The sequence below is a fragment of the Vicugna pacos genome, chromosome 10 (genome assembly GCF_048564905.1).
Source record: "Vicugna pacos chromosome 10, VicPac4, whole genome shotgun sequence".
NCBI lineage: Eukaryota > Metazoa > Chordata > Mammalia > Artiodactyla > Camelidae > Vicugna > Vicugna pacos.
In genome coordinates, this window is record NC_132996.1 from 66837926 (window position 1) to 66855206 (window position 17281).

The following is a 17281-nucleotide window of genomic DNA, read 5'->3' on the forward strand; positions in this document are numbered from 1 at the left end:
GAGAGGCACGTCCCCCACCCTAATATAGGAGCAACTCCTTTCTCCTGTTGGCTAGGCCGCCCTCGTGACCCCGCCCCCGAGGAACGAGAGTCGGGCCCAGGGCCTGGGGCAGCCCCGGGGGAGGAACCTTAAAGAGCCCGCAGCCCTGGCGGGTCCTGCAACCTGTGCATCCAAATCGGGCAGCGGAAGCACAAGCTCTCAGGCAGGTATACGTTAGAAACTTTATTCTCTGGAGGCTGGGGCGGACTGAGAGCAGGACTAGTGTCACCCCTTCTCCGGTTCCTTCAGGATCCCCTTCCGCTTGCACTCTTGGAACACACCCGCCTGCTTTTGACCCTGGCCTGATTGCCTCTTGTTTGACCGCGAGGAGCCCCGACTGCTGAATATGGATAGCCGTCGCCATAGCACTGTGATCAGAAGGCTTTCGTTCGACCTGCGATTCCGTTGGTTCTCTGAGTCCGCATCGACCCGTTGGGTGCCTGCGAGGATGATGAGGCTGCTGAGCTCTACCCTGCCCAGCCCAACCTCCGGGTGGTCCTATCGGGTTAGCCCCAACTCCCGGCTCCCTGGGCCCCCTTTGTGTCTCTGATCCCACCTTCCTCAGCTTCGTCTGACCCGGCCTCCTTGGTCTGCTCTTCCGAAGTCTTAAAGTCCTTGTCTTGGCAGCAACCCATGGTCCCGCGCAGCCCCGCACTCCGCCACCCACGCCAGCCCGCCGGCTCCCGGTCTTGCTTTTGTGACGTCAAATAGTCCCGCCACCCCAGCTCTGGGAGTAGCGACCCCTCTTTCCTTTCTCCCATCACAAAAGGCTCAGGGTCATGGTGCGTATTATGGTGTTTATTTACAAATAAAGTGAGCACAAGCTCTTCAGGAGTTGGTGGACCCAGGCCGCTTCTTCTTTCTCCATCTGGTTTGGAGAGCGTCTTGGGTCTGCTCCAAATCAGGGAACTTCCGCTTGGCAGCTGCCTCCAAGGAAGCCCAAAGTTCATCTGTCTCTGTGTCTTCTGAAGGTATCTTGTTGGGCTCTTGAGGCTCTTGGGGTTCATCCTGATGAGTGGGAGAAGAGCTTAGGAATCAGGAGCATAATAACAGACCCACAGGAAGGGGAGTAATCCAGGTACCACCCTTTTTATTTCCTGCTGCTGGAAACCATTCCTATCCATGCCCCCGTGTCACCCTTGGCAGTAACCCTGTCAACAATATATTAACACCCCTCTGAAAAATTAAGTAACTTGGCAGGTGGATGGACAATCCCAGGTCTGAGTTCCAGCTGCTTCCCTTTCCTCTTCACAGGGAACTCCACACCTGTGCCCTTAGCCGCCACGTTCCCAGACCCAACTGCTTACCTCCCAGTTATCCCTCCCTGACAGGAGGAGGCAGTTTAGTTGAGATTTGAGATAAACCTGCAAAAGATGAAGAGCCTTAAGGAGCCACACCTGCTGAAATAGAAACGAACAGAGGAGCAAAGGAGGCAGCAGGCTCTCACCTTATGCTCCAGGCCCCGTGGATTCCGGATCCTGTGTACCCTCAAGACTCTGTCCAAGCCACAGGAGGCTAGTAGGGGCTTTGAAGGGTGACACTGCAACCCTCGGACACTGCCTGCCAGCCCCTTCAGACAGCCCAGTAGGCGCCCTGGGGAAAGGGGTAGGCATCAGTGCCAGCTCGCCAGCTAACAACCATTTATTGGATGTTTACTGTCAAATCACTTTGTTTCAATATTTAAGTTTAACATAACGCTGAGGTGGCAGTTACCATTATCTCCATTTTATAGGTGAAGGAACTAAGGCACAGGAAATTGACAAAGTAATTTGTCAAAGGTCATATAGCTTCTGGCAGAACCAGGATTTGAACCCAGGCAATCTGGTACCTGAAAGTGGCCTCAACCACTGCACTGTACTACCTCAAAGGGAATCCTGCCCTTCCTCCCCACCCCTTCCCCACCACCGCCTGCCCCCCACAAGGCACCCTAGTCCACACACCTTGCCGAAGGTCAATTTCTGCCAGCTGCCCATGAGTGTTCCCTACAATCACCGAGCTAAGGAGGAGACCAGAGGCAGATGAGGTCAGCAGGAGCCCCTTGAAGTCCTTCCCAAGCCCCATTTTGCCTTCTAAACACTCACTTGCCCCCAGGAGTGAGGGTCATGGCTGTCAGTGGGTACTCTCCATAGGTGGCCTCGAGGACTGGCCTGCGCTGGGGGGAAGCTGGATCGTAGACACGGACCTGGAGGAAGACTGAAGCATTACAATAGTATCCTCACTCCACACACCCGCTCTGGCTCCTCCACATCTTCACCCCCTCCTTCATACATCGCTCTCTTGTTTACAACCCACTCTTAGAGAAACTTTCTCATTTGAAATGCACCCCTCTTCGAGTGTTGGGGGTGTACAGCAGAGCTGCTTAGGAGCATGAATGAACAGGGCTGAGGGGAGCGGTCCCTCAGGTTGGGGGCTGGCAGCATTCCCATGGTCTGCATGTGTGAGCATTCCATCCATCCATATTCCCCTCTTAGGGTGGGAAAGCAAGTCAGTCCAATTGTCAGAGAAGCTGAATTTTAAGCAGAGAAGTTAAGCTTGAACAAGGGAGAGAGAGGAAGCCTTCATGTGTGTTCTGAGCAGAGGTATATCATCAAGATCAAATTTCAATATATAGGAGCAAAGGAAACAGTAAATACAGTGACCCTGTCCTGCCTCAGTCTTAGGACTTCAAATGAGACCAGCTTAAAAGATCCTGAGTCGGGCCTTTCCTATAAAGACTGCCTGGGTTCAAAGCTGAGGAGCTGAGGCCAGAGAGCAGAGGATCAGGCTTGGGTCCCAAAGCAAATCAGAGGCTGCATCAAGACTAGAACCCAATTCTCTTGACACCTGCTCCATGTGATTCTACTATGAAGGAGACACTCCCTACTATCCTCTCTTCTAGGTGGGAGGGGAAAAAGAAGAATCACAGTTCAGGAAAGTCCATCCTAGAATGCAGTAGGAGGTCACTGGCTCAGCCATTGGGTTGGGACACACAGGGGAAGTGGTCCCGTTTCTAGGAGATTAGGGATGGAAAGATGATGAGGGCGGCTATGTTGAATGGTAGGGACCGAGCCTGCACAGCAAGGCTGTTTCTCCAGGAGGTTGCTTAAGCCCAGAAAGAGATAGGGTGGGGTGGTGCCTCACCTGGTGGTACCCTGTACAGGTGACGAGCTTCTGTGACTCAGGGAGGAACTGTATGTCCTGGTCCCAGATGGGAACCCGCAGGTCGAGCCAATCATTCCGTACCTGGTGGGGCAGGTGGAAGGGGGACAGGGCTGTGAGGGGCTCAGCAGGCCCCTTCCTTCCACCAACTGTCTTATCCTCTAAAGCCACAGGACTCTGACTCATAGTCAGTGGTCTCAGCCTCCCTTGGCCTCAGACCCAGCCCCTCCCCACCTATTGTCACTCACATTCTTGGCTCTGAACACAGGCTCCTCTGACCCTTGCAGGTCCCACACCTTCAAAGCATTCTCCTTCCCACCCGTGGCAACTATGTTGGGGCGTGCTGGGTCTTGGCGCATCCTACACACCCCAGGGCCCACCCTGAGTTCCAGGAGCTGAAAAGGGAGATGAGAGGGGAGATGTGAGTCAGTTCCAGAGTCGTCAATCCTGCTCTCCCAAAGCCTTCATTTGGTTCCTACCCTGGGTCCCACCTTCCCCACCCATCAGGATCAGGACAGGGGAACTTCACTGGGTCAGGGGATGCCTCCTTGTCATTGTCCTGCCAGACTCGAAGAATCCCGGAATCCACACAAGTGATGAGGGTGCTGCAGGCAAAGGGAAGAGAGAGTTAGGTTTTTTAAAGGAGAAAAAAAAAGGCATAAAAGTGTTCCCTGGCTCCAGATGACCCACTGCCAAACTCACATGAACGAGACTCCCTCCTAGCAGCCCTGTTCCCAAGGAAGCCTCTAGGTAACTCGGGGCCAGGCAGGGTTGATGACTGTTGTTTAATTTCCTCTACAGGATGAGGGTTTATCAGTCTTATAGGTGAATAAGCTGAAGCTCTGAGAAATTAAAAGATTCACCATTCAGCTCTAAATGTCAGAACCAGACATGGAAATCAAAGTCTGTGACACTCCAAAGCAGAGACCCTTTGCTATTTCATAGCTACCTCTGGGGCACCAGGCCCTGCTGGTATTTCTGAATAGTGAGTCCATTTCCAGGGGTCAGGATCGGTAGCTCTGAAAGGACTGAAGTGGGACTGCTCTGGATTTAGTGTCTGGCCGAAGTCAACCACCAGTTTCTTCTCTCAAGTTCCCTGTTCCAGGTTTCAGACGCTAAATGTCAACCTCTCCTTGAAATAATGCTTCCCATGAAGCCCAAGCAAGTCTCTCTCCAGGATCAGCACAGCCCAAGCCTAGGCTCTTTCTCATATCTGCACACCCTCCCCACCTTGGTTCAGGCTCTGGGCTTGCCTGGGCTGTGGAAACAATCTCCCAGCTGCTCCCTCTCCAATCCATCCTACATGTTTCTGCAGGCTCACAGCTCTGACGATAGCATTTCCTGCTCAAAAATCAGTAACTCCCCACCACCTACAAAATGCAAATCTCAGCTGAGCACTTAAAGCCCTTTACCTTCCAGGGGGGTGGCTATAGCTCAGTGGTAGAGTGCATGCTTAGCATGCATGAGGTCCTGGGTTCAATCCCCAGTACCTCCATTAAAAAAAAAATTAACAAAAAGTGAAAAAAAAAAGTGAAAAATAAAGTGCTTCCTCGGTTTCAACCCCCAAGTGCTATTTATCTTGCTCATGATGTACCCTCTAGCCCGGCACCAATCCTTGGCCTCTGCTCAGGCAGTAGCTTCTTCATAGGATGTCCTTACCTCTTTCTCCATCTGCCAAAATTCTACCCATCCTTCAAGGCCCACTTCAAATGTCTCACTCCCACAGTGCCTTCTAGATCTCACCTGTCAGAATTAACATCACCAAACCTACACAGCTTGTTCCCAGCCTCTCTCTCCACCTTCGAAAAAAAGCTAAGCCTATAACCCAGCACTTTCCCATCCTCTACTTTAGAGGTTCACCACCTCGTTGGTAGTTGTTAGGCTCCATTTAAAAACATACTTGAAACTATTAAATGACTTGCTTAGGGTCACCCAAAAGGTTATGGAGCCAAAAGAAAAACCCTCGAGAACGCAAACTCTATGAAGGCAGGTACTGTGTCTGGTTTACCTGCAGCCCTTGCATTTTGCCTAATGCCTGTAACCCAGCAGGTGTTCAATAAATGCTTATTATAGGAATGAACTAACAAAAGCAGAACAAAGGTCCCTGTCACCCAGACCAGGCCCGTGTCACCTAAGGGTTGATTGCCGTTATCCGGCCGTCCTGTGGGAGCCTCAATGCTCTCCCTAGGACCTGAGTGTTCGGCAAACAAGGGGCTCGGTCTTACCCGTCGACCTGGGCGAGGCCTCGGAACGTGCCCTCCCCTCCAGGGCAGTGCCTCTGGCCCTGGAACCTGCCCTCCTCGGTGCTGAAGTGCTTCACTGTCCCGTCGGCACAGCCCACTAGGATCTGCAGGCAGAGGAGGGCAGGATGGTGAGGAGAACGAGGCTGCCGCGCCCCAACCCCCCAGCTCCGGCCCAGGCAGCGGCCGCCCACCTGAGTCTCGCCGCCCGCGCCCCAGCACAGAGCGCTCACTGCCTCCTCGCGCCGCGGCTGTCCTGAAGCCGTGAAGTTCGCCGCCTGTTTGCGCTGAAGGTTCACCCCTGTGGGACGCAGACGTCAGTCTCGCTGGGGTGGGAGTGGAAGACCCCCGCAGTCCCCGATGCCCGGCCCCGCCACCCACCTTTCAGGATGCCGGTGTCGGTGCCGACCCACACATGGTTCCAGCGTGCCACCGTAGCCGCCATAACAGAGCTCGGGAGCACTCGCCGCTCGCACTTCCGGCGCAGCGTCTACGTCACCGGCGCGCGCCGAGTCCAATCCGGAATAACGCCATTGCTGGGAGTTTAAAAAACCGGAAGAGTAAAAATTCCCTGCCGGGGCCATCTGGTTTTGCTTTTTACAGAAACGAAATGTGGAGATTATTTGTAGAGATCTGAACAATAGCTTGATCATTTTACAATTGGAGTGAAACACATCCTAACTCAACCGCGATGCTGGGTCCAGCCGGTCCTAGTCCGTCTCCCTGCTCCAAAGCATGACTTTTTTTTAAACAAGAAAATAAAGCCCATTTCAGGGACGATTCAAATCGCTAACGAGGTGCATGTCTTCAACGTCAAATATAAAAAGACAAAAAGAAATCAGAGAAAATGAAACCGATGATCTTAAAACATCTCTGTTTTGGAAGGTGGAGGTAAGAGTGTCTTATTTCCTCACATTGAAAGGTTTGCTGATGGTAAAAATTAGCACCAACTGGGAGTGAAAATCTGCAGAATTAACAGAAACAATGTTTCTCCCAAGGATAAACTGCATCTTTTAAAATATCATTATGGCCCCCTTTGAATGACTACAGTTCTCTTAACGGAGCAATTTTTTTCTCTGCAGTCAGACTATCAGAAACTTTGCTGTTTGAAATTGTATCAGTAAGAATAAAGCATGCCCCTCCTGCCTGGCAGATCTAAGTAAGTCCTCCACAGAGAAGCAGCGTTGATCAGCTGCTGTGTTGCCGATGAATTCTGACCACAACAGTCCGCATTTACCTTAACGGCATCTTCAGTTCACCTCACAGTCTACTAATGTTGACCTCTTCGCTATCAGCTCTCTTTGTACTGAATCTATTACACTTCAAACCAAATTAAACCTAAAACTCCCCTTTCCCTAAAATTCTATAGTTCTTCATCTTGCGGGACATACCCCGTTTCTCTTTCGGACTGTCCCCTCATAAAACCAGACACACAGCTGGAGTTAAGACTATAAACCAGACGGTACCTGCCAGTTTAACATAACGTACAACTAAAAGCTAAAGAAAAAACGTAAATATTTTTAACTTCTCACCTACATCAAGTACTAAGAGTACATAATTTTATTATCCCACAAAAGCTAAATCCAAACACAATTTCCATGGTGTAAATTTTCTAGATTAAATTGCCAAGTACACTTTAAGGTTATGATAGTTTTTTCAACGAAACAGGAGAATAAGAATAAATAACGGCGTTCTACCGCCATTAGAAACCCACATTCTGTAAGGCTTCTACCACTTCCACAGCTGCTTATTGGGCACAGGAAAGTGAAATAGAACTGGAAGAACGAAAAGTCTGTTTTTTTAACCAGAAAATGAAGTTGTTCCCCCAAAGGGGGTGCACCGTTCCTGGAAGTACTGCAATACCAGGTCGATGCGTGGAGTGGACGGAGCAAGCTCCTATTCCAACTCCTAGCTCCAAAAATCCATTTAATATATTGTCCTCGGATAGAGGACGTATCAGATATTAAACTGATAAGAACAGATACTACACTTGATCTTAGCCAAAAGGCCGAGAAGCGATAAACTCTCTGTTTAATCACGGCCAGGCTTATACCTACTGTAGCTTTTACAGTTGTGGTGACTTTGAGTTCCCAGTCATTAGATTTTTTCCGATGTGCAATAATGCTTAAAGTCAATTTCTCATTATTTTTACTTATAATAATAGCTACATTTTTGGGAAACAAACCTTAAACAGTGTTCTTTACTGCTTCACCTTCCCGCTCACGCTCGGTGTATTTTGCATAAACCCGCCCCTTTGCTCTTTCACTTTCTTGGGATTGGTCCTCATACTAGATGTGATTTCAATGGCCGCGAGGTCTCTTTTCCTCTGAGACTTTGGCGTTAGTCTCCCAGCCTGAAGGCTTTTAGGCGCTCCCTGGGGCAGCTGGGCGGTGATGTCTGTTAGTCGGCTGAGGACGGTGCAGAGCGGCGCCCCTCTCCAGATTTATTTGGAGAGGCCGCTATTCCCGAGCACAGGCTTTGGAGTCCAAAGAACTGAATTGGGATCTCGGCTCTCCAGTTCCTGATTTGATGACACGAGACATGTTGCTTAGGCCCCTATCTCCTCTGTCAAATAGGGGAATAATAACACGCTTATGGGGTGGTTGTGAGAACTGAGGACACACTGTGGGCTCGGCCCCAAGGAGACAGGAGAGGTTAGCTATTTAGGACTATGTTTCCCTAACATCTTGGGGCTCCTGGCTCCCTTCTGCCCCTCCTGCCTCACCGATCTGTAACATCCACCCCTACCCCACTTACATCTTGCCGTTTATACCATCCAACACCCACCGTCGCACAGCACGGAGGAAAAGATGTCCTGAGAAAGACTTCGGAGCCTCTCAATTCCTAAACCCAAGAACCACCAGTGGGAGGAGGGGTGAGGACAGTGTAGGTCAAATGTAAAAGAAGCAATTCTTTAGAGGTTCAGAGCAAAGCCCCCAGCTGTATGAAAGGGATTAATGTCAGGCCCTGGCTGAGAAGGGACCTGAAGTCCTGTTTCCTTGGAAACCATATTAATGTAAACGCGGAACGTTCTGTTCGAAACCTCCTTAACTGATCTCTATACCCGGGTTGGAAATACAGGCCATGTCTTTGTGTCAATGTGACCAGCATGGCTGAGATCCAAGAGTGGAATGTTCCATTCTCACTGATACGATTTCAACTAGCAAAGTCTGATAATCCGTGATTTTAGAGAATTCGGTGTCTCAGCACTGTGCCTGTTAATAAACAGAAGCAGTTTCTACATGCTCCTGTAAATAAACCCAGAGCCTCCAGGGAAGGTCTGAATTAAGGGGGTGTGGCAGGCAGAATTAGTGCCCCCGCATGCCCTTGTCCTAATTCTTAGAACCTCTTATTATGTTACTTTACATGGCAGGCAAAACGTACTTCGTAGATATGGTTAAATTAAGATTTTTTAGAAGAGATCATTCTGGACTATCTGCTGGGCTCCATGTACATAATCACAAAGATCACAGAGAGAGGCAGGAGACTGTCAGAGTGATGCAGCATGAGAACGATTTGATGATCCATTGCTAGCTTTGAAAATGGAAAGGGGTCAATCAGCCAAGGAATCTGGGTGGCCTCCAGAATCTGGAAAAGGCAAAGAAACAGATTCTCCCTTGGCGCCTCCAGAAAGAAATGCACCCGTTAGTACACCTTGATTTTAGCTCACTGAGACCCATTTTGAACTTCTGATCTCCAAAATTGTAAGAGTTGTTTTGTTTTAAGGCACCAAGTTCGTGCTAACTTGTTACAGTAGCAGTAAAATAATACAGAAGCAAAAGCAAAATTCAGTTTCTTTCAATCACAACTTTCTCTAAATTCTGCAAGACCCAACCCGGCGCAGGCCACAGCACCCTAGTCGGGCAGGCTTCAGTCTGTCCCCGCAAGCTGCAGCCACGCATCTTGAGGACAGATCTTTTGGTGGGCTTTTCCCAGTTGGGTTTTAGCCATCACGTTGGCAGTAGCCCTGTTCCTCCTCTGAAGCAAAGGCAAGTATGAAGAATTCCCTTACTTTCATCTACTGTTACCCATGCCTCATGCTGTGTGGGTACAGGAGGCTGACAGCAAGGACCCCAAGAACCTGGAAATCCATTTGGTCCCTAGGGGACCATTTGCCCATTTATTTACACTTGGTGAGCAGACATCCTACAATGATAAGAAAGATTAGACATACAAAGTGGACCTTGCCTTTGTGATGTTCAAAGTCTACTGGAAAAGTGAGAAAAGGCTCCACATAAGAGATGAAGGTGGCTTGGGTAAGTGTGGCTGTGACAGAGATGGAGAGAAATGGAAGAGTTCACAGAGAGTCGCTGGTTTTGATGACAAGCAAAGCAAGGCCTTTCCATCTGGGTACATTTAAATTTTGTAACTTAATATTTTCATGAAACTGATATAAATTGTCAAGTAGTGTTCAAAGGCATTATATTGTGTTTATATATAGTTACATTGTTGCATGTTATTACATTGTTACACTGCCCCCCAATTTACATCCCCTTTTATCTCTTTAAACTGTTTTTTTTTAATGATACATTCCTCCATATTTATAAACTGATTAGACAATTTTGGACTATTTTTTGTAGTGCACCTAAGAGGAAGATGTTATAAACTTAAAAATCAAAACAATATTGCAGCAGGTCCAAGAAATGTTTAGTCAATCCAAAGTATTTAATTTTTATTACATAACCTAACCCTTCTGAGATCCTGCTGAAGCTTTCCCCAAATAAATGCATAGTTGCCTTACACAATTTTGCAGTTTCTGGAGAGATTCTTAGAGGCCTCTGAGGCCCATTCACTAGCCCACAAATTAACAACTACAGCCCTAAAGAGATAGGAGAACCTGTTTGAAGGTATCCAAACACCTAAAAAGGAGCCACATCAAGTGGAGGAACAGGATCTGGAGGTCCTGGAAGGACTTGTGGGCAGGCCTGTCCAAGGGCTGTCCGTCCCAGTGAGAGCTCTGCCTCCAGGACTTAAGATTGGCGACCCTGGGCCCACTTCTCATGGCAACTCTCGAGGTTGGAGTTGGGCAGGTCCTAGAAAAGAAGCACTAGCTCTCCTCTTGACCACCAACCCACCCTCACTGCTAATTTGTATTAGCTCCCTGGCTCCTAGAAATTTAAAACCTCTACTGCTATTTAGTCTGCTGAAATGATCTTATCCAGTGCCCTGACTTTCCCTCACATCCATCACCTGGTGACATCTGAGCCCCCACCTGGTCCGTGGTGCCAGGCACAATTCCAGGTGCTTTTATATGAATTAACAACCTTAATAGAGATAAGTAGGTACTATCATCTTCCCTCTTCTACAGATGGAGAAACTGAGGCACAGCAGGTTAGGTGATTTTCTTTAGGTCACCCAGCTACTAAGTGGCAAAGACACACTCCAAACCCAGGACATCTGGCTTGAGGCCCATATCCCGCATTCCTAAACCCTATGACGTTTATGCCTGTGCTTGACCGTTTTCTTGGGTGTCCGGGAGGCACCTCAAACTCAGTATATTCAAAATGATTCCCTCCTGACCTGCCCACTCTGGAACATCCTGTGTGCTCCCTTGACATCACACCCACATCCACTCCATCAGGCAGTTTTGTTGCTTTTTCCTCCAAAATACATTCGGAATCACTCCATTTCATTCCATTTGCCATTTCCTCGGCCAGGAACCTTCAGCCCCATCTTCTTTTGTAGGTTTCAGCTCAAATACCATCTCCTCAGAGATGCCTTCCCTGACCACCCTTCTTATCAGATTGCTATTCTTTGTTGGCATATATCATGTACCTCAGTGTCTCAAAACTCAGCACTACTGACATTTTGGCCTGGGTAACGTGGTTTGGGGAGTTGAGAGGCTGCCCTATGCATTGTAGGGTGTTTGGCAGCATCCCTGGCCTCTACGCACTAGATACCAGTAGTATACCCCACCTCCAATGATGACAACTGAAAATGCATCCATACATTAACGTTCCCCAGGGGGCAAGAATCACCCCTGGTTGAGAACCAGTGTTATTTCAAATAATCTTATTTGCTGGCTCTCATTTCTGCCTTTTGGACTAGCTGCTCCAAAGGTTAAGTCATTGACCAACCATAGATACCACCCCCTATAATCCTGCATTGCCACTGCCCTTACTATACACTTACTTGCCCAGGGTCAACTCAGCAGCAAAGATTTGAGAACACTGCATTTACAAATGTTCGCCTGAGTACCCCGGTACATGTCCTGTAAAAGCTGTAGCTTTACAGAAGTACATTTCTCATGGGAGGCACAAAGAGAAAGTACAGATCATTTCAGAAGTTATTCCATTTACTCCAACAGTACACACTAAATTAGTCAAGGGAGGCTTCCCAGTAGTAACTTGAGCAGGGCCCTGAATAAATCACCTTTGTGGAACCCAGAGAACTCCATCAAGAAAATAAGAGACTCTTCTAACGAGTCAGAAGAGCAGGAATGCAAGGGTGGCTGCAGAGATCAAAATACAGATGAGGTTACACTAGGAAGGCCACTGGGCAGTGACAATTTACTGGCATATGGAGAAGCCATGTACCCAAGCGGGCAGTGATACAGTAAATTCTGGTTGTAGGCCTGATCTCAAAGAGCAATTACACTCCACAGAAACCGTATTAGAGATTCATGTGAAGAAAGGGGGTGATGAAATACCAAGACCTGATAATCTTCTGTTCCTAAATGCCATGCCTCATCAGCTCCTAGCGCCTTCATCCAAGTCTACTAAAATTTTAAGGTATGGTTGAAATGGGTCACTCAAACCCAGGAAATTTGTCATGCAGAATTCCTCGGCCAAATATAAAGAAAACTCCTTGAAGGTCTAAGAAGGCTCCTTGAGTGATGCTTCCCAGGGCCAGATAATCCAGCATTAGGCAAACTGCCAGACTGTAAACAGGGCAGTCAGTAAAAATCTCTAGGATTATTTCCTTCTGTTCAGCTAGGCCCACTCAAACACAGGAAATCAGTGAAGGTTTAAAAAAAAACCTTTTATTTAGAAAGGCTGAAATGATTGCATGCTAATTTCAACAGCTACGTTATATAATGGCTTGACAATTCCAAATTTTGACGTCCTCCAAGAGTCAACTCCTGTAGAGAAAAAGTGAATCTTCTTACTAGACAGGCTTACAATGGGATATCCTTTAAACCAGTTATCATTAAAAGGATTGCTTCCAAGTATTTTTCCATTTATCATAGCCTATTAACACAAGTACATGAACAGATACCTACTATTATATGTGCTTTATTCTTTTTTCAGACCTGGAAAAAAAAAGTACAATTGATTTTTCCATCAGTCATTTATTTCCACCATTCCCATGTTTAGAATTCTTAATGATCCCTCAGACAGTTCCTTCCGGAACAAGCCTTCCTCTTTTCCCCCAGCCAGTCCCAGTGGGTTCACCTTTACAGGCTCTGGGACCAGAACAGGAGGTAAGACATATGAATGTTTCTTCACTGGGAAATTTTAACTTGACCCATGTTGCATTCAAGTTAACTTTACCTCTTAACTTCAGACTGGAGTTGAGCAGAAATATGGCTTTTATCTTTCCCCTGCAAAAGAACAATTGGGAACTAAGTTTCTCAACCATCTCCAGGAATCCTTGTTACTTAGAGAAAAGGCATATCTATATAGACTAAGTCTTAACACCAAACATTTTATAAAAACCAATATAGCTAGTCCAAAAGGCTTCCTACTGCCTAGAAAGCCTACTTAAGTAACGTCCCACTGTTACCTTTCACTTCAAGGCAAACTCACAGCTCAGAAAATACCTTTCAGTCATAGTAATCAGACTGGGGCGGTATTGAACTCATCACAGGTGAGTGAGAATTTGTCAAATGTTTCTTAAATGGCTAAAGACAGATTCTGGATTATGCCAGTAGTGTCTGCACAACTATCCAAAGTGCCACACAAAAACTGGTAACTCTTGAATATACTTACCTCAAATCATTCTCACGCTCCAAACAAGGTGCTGGAACTAAAACAGGACAAGACTAAATCAGTGATGGTTATCTCTTGCAATAAAAGTTGTTCCCACCTAAACCACTGTTCTAGAAAATCAGATTTCCGAGTCTCAACAGCAAATCATCAGCCGAACGAGATTCCATGTAAGTCATCACGTATAGATGCCTAAAAAGGCTTTTCTACTTAGTATGCTGCATGCACCAATGTATATGGAAACCACTCACCTTTGAGCAAACAAGCAGGTTACTGGCAACGGTACCTAGCGAAGGACAAAGCTATGAGTGACAAAAGTTCCTTCAACACAATACCCCACTGCTATCTTCTCCAGTTTCTCAGGTGTTCATATCTTTTCATTGTTTAAATCATAGTGAGCTAGTTTGATTCATCATAGAAACTGCCTACTTGGTGGCATAAACCAGAGACATTAATCAACTAACCTTTCAGCTCTGGAGGCCTTCCAGAAAGAAGTATGCAGGAACTAGCTGATTCTGCATGAGAAAATCATGTAATTAGCAAAGTATCTACAACAGTCAAAACTATTCTAGCTGTGATTACTGTATAAGCCAAGAAAACCTAAGCAAACGCTATTCACATATATTTGATGTACCTCAGACTGTTCCATATGGAACAAGTTTTCATCCTCTCTCCCAGTCAGCCCCAGTGGGTTCACCATTACTGGCTCTGGGGCTGGGACAGGGGGTAAGACAGGATGTTTGCTCTCCTCACTGGCACTGACAAGCTACAACCAGCAAGGTTACAAGTACTCACCACTTACTCTCAACTCTTTCCAGGAATTTTACCCAGAGCAGATCAATAGGCATCTAGAAAATCAAGAAAGATAATATAAAATATAAGCGATCAAGTAACATCAGTAAAAGCCAGTGAAACCAGAAAGGGGTTTAGCAACAACCAAAAACCCCACCAATGGTAAAGTTGTTCGACTCACATGTGCTGATTTGCCATACTGGGGAAGCAACTTACTGTTAAGATAGATGAATATATCACCACCAGGACAACCTGTAAAAAAGAAGCAAATGATTATCTCAAAAGTACTATAAGAGTAAAACTTTTTCATTAAACAGAAACTGCCATCAGAACTCTAACATGCTATTAACTGTCGGACCTCACAGAGGATCAGCATTATCAATTCAAATCATCTGACAGTGACATGTGGTGAGGGAAGAGAACACCCTCACAAGAACCAACTGCTGCTTGCTGGGTTGCTGTCTCCCTCCCCAGGAAAATCATTCCAAGAGGAACAAGCTGGAAGGAGCAAAAAGGCAACACTGCTCCACTGACCATTTGCTCTCCTGGTTGTGGGGAACACCAGAGAGACCACCCCCAACCTCTAACTTGAAAAATTACCTGTATTCACCCTGGGAGGCAGCTGAATTCCTTATGATTGGTGATGAGATGCTGGAGACAGAAAAGGAAAAAAAGGGAGGCGTTACATGTTAACAGCCATTAAAGACCCCTGAGTTATGTATGGCTGAAACATACAGTACACGAGAAACTGGCACAACATTGTAAACTGACTATCCTTCAATACGGAAGAATGCAAATAAAAAGACCCTTGAGTACTCTTGGCCCACTTCTCAGTAGTAAGATGACATCACTTGAGTTCAGGCATATGCTTGTCATTTTACATTCATCATGAAGTGGCCAGTGCAATCTGAATGAACAAGTCCCATCTGGACACGGTGTCCCTGTCCATAATTGCATAAAGCATCATACACCCACCTGGGGCATCACTGCAATGTTTGACCTACACAGGGATAAGCCTTGTCCCATTCTCCAACCTGTACAGTCTTCTGAACTAAACCACATCTGAAAAAGAAGACAACACCAAAGACTTCTCACTTTTACGTCTCGTAGCCTAACTGTCCCATGTTAGTACTTTAACACCTCAGAGTTAAAAAGCCCAAACATCTGCTGCGGATGGCGCCACTCAGAATTTTTATATTCTCTCCACTAATCCATCAGAAAGAGAGAGTTCAAGTCTTGAAATCATCCCCGTAGCACATACCACAGACTTTCTATACCCCCAACAATGAAGTGGTTAAAAAAGAAAACTGGTAAAGGCAGGCCACGAGCACTTACTCTAACGAGAGCCCTTTACGACCCTTCAGCATTCGACGTGAGCCTGAACCCTGCAAACAAGAGGACGTTAAGTCAGCACTAGTGTATCTCGCAAACGCTCTTTTCCGGAGCTAAAACTGCTGTACAGGGCCCGTCTCGTCAGAGTTTCTTATCCTCACGGAGCTCAGTACAGGTCTGTGAAGTTTCTCATCACAGAGAGGCCCGTTGGCACTAGCCGCCATCGCCATTTTGCCCTTCACAAAGCCCCTTGCTTCGAGGCCTCAACGCCACCGCCAAATTCCCATTCCCCTCCCTCATCAGCCCAGTAAGTGCAACAGAGAAAGGCCAAGACACAACACCCTCACGCAGCCATTTTTCTAACGCACCATAGGCAAAAACCTACCAGACACAATGGAAAAATGAGACCGAGGGCCTACAGCAAGACACTTAAATACCATCTCGCAGAGGCCCACGGGACTTGGGGGCGGGACTAGGACGGGCGCAGGCGCAGAAGGAGAGGAAGTGCGCGCCTGGGGAGTTGTGGGTAGAGGTTTCCAGGGAAGGTGGGCTTGGAGTGCGCGCGCCTTGAATTGCGGCGCGAAAAAGGTGCGCATGCGTCTTAGGGAGCGCGCAGGCGCGCCTATTACACTGCGGCGGGATCTGTGCTACGGCCTCTCTCTGGGGCTGTGGCCCCGAGTTTCCTGCGTCGCGCGGATCTGGGACTGACGACACGTCACGGTCACAGCCGCCCGCCCCCACACCCATCCCTAAGCCCCTCTTGCCTACACACAACCTAAACCCGTGTGCAGGGTCCGACTCCATGGACCCCGAGCCTCCCGAAACCTCGACCGGCGGCGCCTCGGTTCCACGCCAGCCGCCCAGCGACCATTCTGGGCCTGGTGCTCAGGGTCCCAGCGCAGGGGGCGACTCAGGTACTACTGGGCCCCGGGCCGAGCTCGAGCCGTTGCATGGAGCTGTTTTGGGAACGTCAATCAGGCCGTAGATGCTGCTGAAATTTTATGACAGTCTGATGATGTTTTCCCTAGCTGGCCATCTCCTGCTGTCTGGTCCGATTGCTCTAGAAAATCTACTACGGCTAACGTTAGCTGACATTGGAAGCGCCTTTTTAAGCGCATTGCGTGAATTAATTATACTTTAGTCCCCCAGATTCCATGAGGTAGGTACATAACCCCGTTTTATAGATGAGGGACCCTTGGTGTGTAGAGAGCTTGGCAGAGCAGCCTTCAATTCCCGCCAGATTGTCAAGGTGGTTCCAGTCACCTAAGACACTTGTTTTTGAAGTCAACCAGTATTAGTTTATTAGTCGTTTGTGGCAAACACCTAGTGTTTGCACATTTTATAATTACTTATTAAGCTCTTACTATGTGTTCTGTAGGACCTCACCTAATCCTACAACGGTAGAAGGAGCTATTAAGATAATGTTAGGCATGAGGAACCTGAGGTCTAAAGAGGTTAATAACTTGTTTGGTATTATCCAGCTAAGAAGTATCAGAGCCCACGTGCAAATCCAGGCAGTCTGATTCCAGAGCCTGTACTTTTGACCACTCTGTTTTACTGCCATCATGACACACTTCTCTGGGTATTTGGGGAGCAAGCAAATACGTGGGAAACAAATGGCGTGATCCCTGGGTAGTTTATCAAAATTAAAAATTGTCTCCCCTTCTTTGGATCCTTAAAAGGACATTTTCCCCTCTAATCTCCCTCGTGAAATTGTAATACCATTGAAATACTGTGTATCTGCTTAGGGACTGCGGACCTTAGCAGGGCCAGAAACCTTTTTTTTTTTTTTTTTGGTGGGGTGGGAGGGGT

At 47.5% G+C, this 17281-nt stretch overlaps 3 protein-coding genes, 2 long non-coding RNA genes and 9 other non-coding genes across 21 annotated transcripts in view; 2 read left to right on the forward strand and 12 right to left on the reverse strand.

Annotated features, from left to right (window-relative positions):
- The first annotated feature begins 17 nt into the window (after positions 1-17).
- On the forward strand, positions 18-1736 carry LOC140698800 (uncharacterized). Its single transcript, XR_012076763.1, has 3 exons — positions 18-206; positions 289-1117; positions 1294-1736. It is a non-coding gene; the product is annotated as an uncharacterized lncRNA (long non-coding RNA).
- TEX54 (testis expressed 54) lies at positions 210-674 on the reverse strand. Its single transcript, XM_072970149.1, is given in 3 exon segments — positions 210-525; positions 557-593; positions 595-674. Coding segments are annotated over 3 exon segments (378 nt in total). The 3' UTR covers positions 210-264.
- On the reverse strand, positions 823-8370 carry WDR74 (WD repeat domain 74). Of its 6 annotated transcripts, XM_072970142.1 has the most exons (13): positions 8175-8370; positions 7603-7938; positions 5799-5953; positions 5612-5718; positions 5403-5524; positions 3707-3782; positions 3426-3572; positions 3160-3261; positions 2121-2221; positions 1980-2035; positions 1487-1632; positions 1347-1403; positions 823-1047 (listed from the first exon to the last, which is right to left on the reverse strand). In XM_072970142.1, exons 3-13 carry the CDS (start codon positions 5860-5862, stop codon positions 868-870), a joined length of 1158 nt encoding a protein of 385 aa, XP_072826243.1. In that variant the 5' UTR covers positions 5863-5953; positions 7603-7938; positions 8175-8370; the 3' UTR covers positions 823-867. The 6 variants fall into 6 exon arrangements, with proteins under 6 accessions (XP_072826243.1, XP_072826244.1, XP_072826245.1 ...); XM_072970143.1 differs by lacking the exons at positions 7603-7938; positions 8175-8370 and having other exon boundaries at positions 3657-3782; positions 5799-5869; XM_072970144.1 differs by lacking the exons at positions 5612-5718; positions 5799-5953; positions 7603-7938; positions 8175-8370 and adding exons at positions 3880-4019; positions 4127-4273.
- LOC116285518 (U2 spliceosomal RNA) lies at positions 7247-7437 on the reverse strand. Its single transcript, XR_004195233.1, has one exon. It is a non-coding gene; the product is annotated as a U2 spliceosomal RNA (small nuclear RNA).
- Positions 8371-12377: 4007 nt separating the features above from the next.
- On the reverse strand, positions 12378-15930 carry LOC107034595 (uncharacterized). Of its 3 annotated transcripts, XR_001460121.3 has the most exons (12): positions 15855-15930; positions 15473-15522; positions 15113-15199; positions 14738-14788; positions 14354-14389; positions 14141-14193; positions 13810-13860; positions 13597-13631; positions 13349-13385; positions 12911-12960; positions 12640-12669; positions 12378-12498 (listed from the first exon to the last, which is right to left on the reverse strand). It is a non-coding gene; the product is annotated as an uncharacterized lncRNA (long non-coding RNA). The 3 variants fall into 3 exon arrangements; XR_012076765.1 differs by adding an exon at positions 14496-14635 and having other exon boundaries at positions 12378-12960; XR_012076764.1 differs by having other exon boundaries at positions 12378-12960.
- On the reverse strand, positions 12745-12870 carry LOC116285530 (small nucleolar RNA SNORD22). The gene has a single exon (XR_004195243.1). It is a non-coding gene; the product is annotated as a small nucleolar RNA SNORD22 (small nucleolar RNA).
- Positions 13163-13231, reverse strand: LOC116285528 (small nucleolar RNA SNORD31). Its single transcript, XR_004195242.1, has one exon. It is a non-coding gene; the product is annotated as a small nucleolar RNA SNORD31 (small nucleolar RNA).
- On the reverse strand, positions 13462-13531 carry LOC116285527 (small nucleolar RNA SNORD30). Its single transcript, XR_004195241.1, has one exon. It is a non-coding gene; the product is annotated as a small nucleolar RNA SNORD30 (small nucleolar RNA).
- Positions 13700-13766, reverse strand: LOC116285523 (small nucleolar RNA SNORD29). Its single transcript, XR_004195237.1, has one exon. It is a non-coding gene; the product is annotated as a small nucleolar RNA SNORD29 (small nucleolar RNA).
- LOC116285531 (small nucleolar RNA SNORD22) lies at positions 13976-14103 on the reverse strand. The gene has a single exon (XR_004195244.1). It is a non-coding gene; the product is annotated as a small nucleolar RNA SNORD22 (small nucleolar RNA).
- LOC116285524 (small nucleolar RNA SNORD28) lies at positions 14459-14534 on the reverse strand. The gene has a single exon (XR_004195238.1). It is a non-coding gene; the product is annotated as a small nucleolar RNA SNORD28 (small nucleolar RNA).
- LOC116285525 (small nucleolar RNA SNORD27) lies at positions 14963-15032 on the reverse strand. Its single transcript, XR_004195239.1, has one exon. It is a non-coding gene; the product is annotated as a small nucleolar RNA SNORD27 (small nucleolar RNA).
- LOC116285526 (small nucleolar RNA SNORD26) lies at positions 15316-15391 on the reverse strand. Its single transcript, XR_004195240.1, has one exon. It is a non-coding gene; the product is annotated as a small nucleolar RNA SNORD26 (small nucleolar RNA).
- A 205-nt stretch (positions 15931-16135) lies between the features above and the next one.
- Positions 16136-17281, forward strand: part of SLC3A2 (solute carrier family 3 member 2) — a 29242-nt gene continuing 28096 nt past the window's right edge. The window contains exon 1 of the mRNA XM_031690791.2: positions 16136-16383. Coding sequence (XP_031546651.2) covers positions 16272-16383 — 112 coding nt within the window. The 5' untranslated portion in view covers positions 16136-16271. The remainder of the gene's footprint in view (positions 16384-17281) is intronic.

Bases quoted from the DNA above. Each gene is read 5' to 3' on its own strand.
- WDR74 (XM_072970142.1), bottom strand. From the start codon at position 5,862: ATGGCGGCTACGGTGGCACGCTGGAACCATGTGTGGGTCGGCACCGAC. The intron at 5,719-5,798 runs GTGGGTGGCGGG...TGCGTCCCACAG, and splicing joins CGACACCGGCATCCTGAAAG to GGGTGAACCTTCAGCGCAAA. The intron at 1,404-1,486 runs GTGAGAGCCTGC...CATCTTTTGCAG, and splicing joins CACGGGGCCTGGAGCATAAG to GTTTATCTCAAATCTCAACT.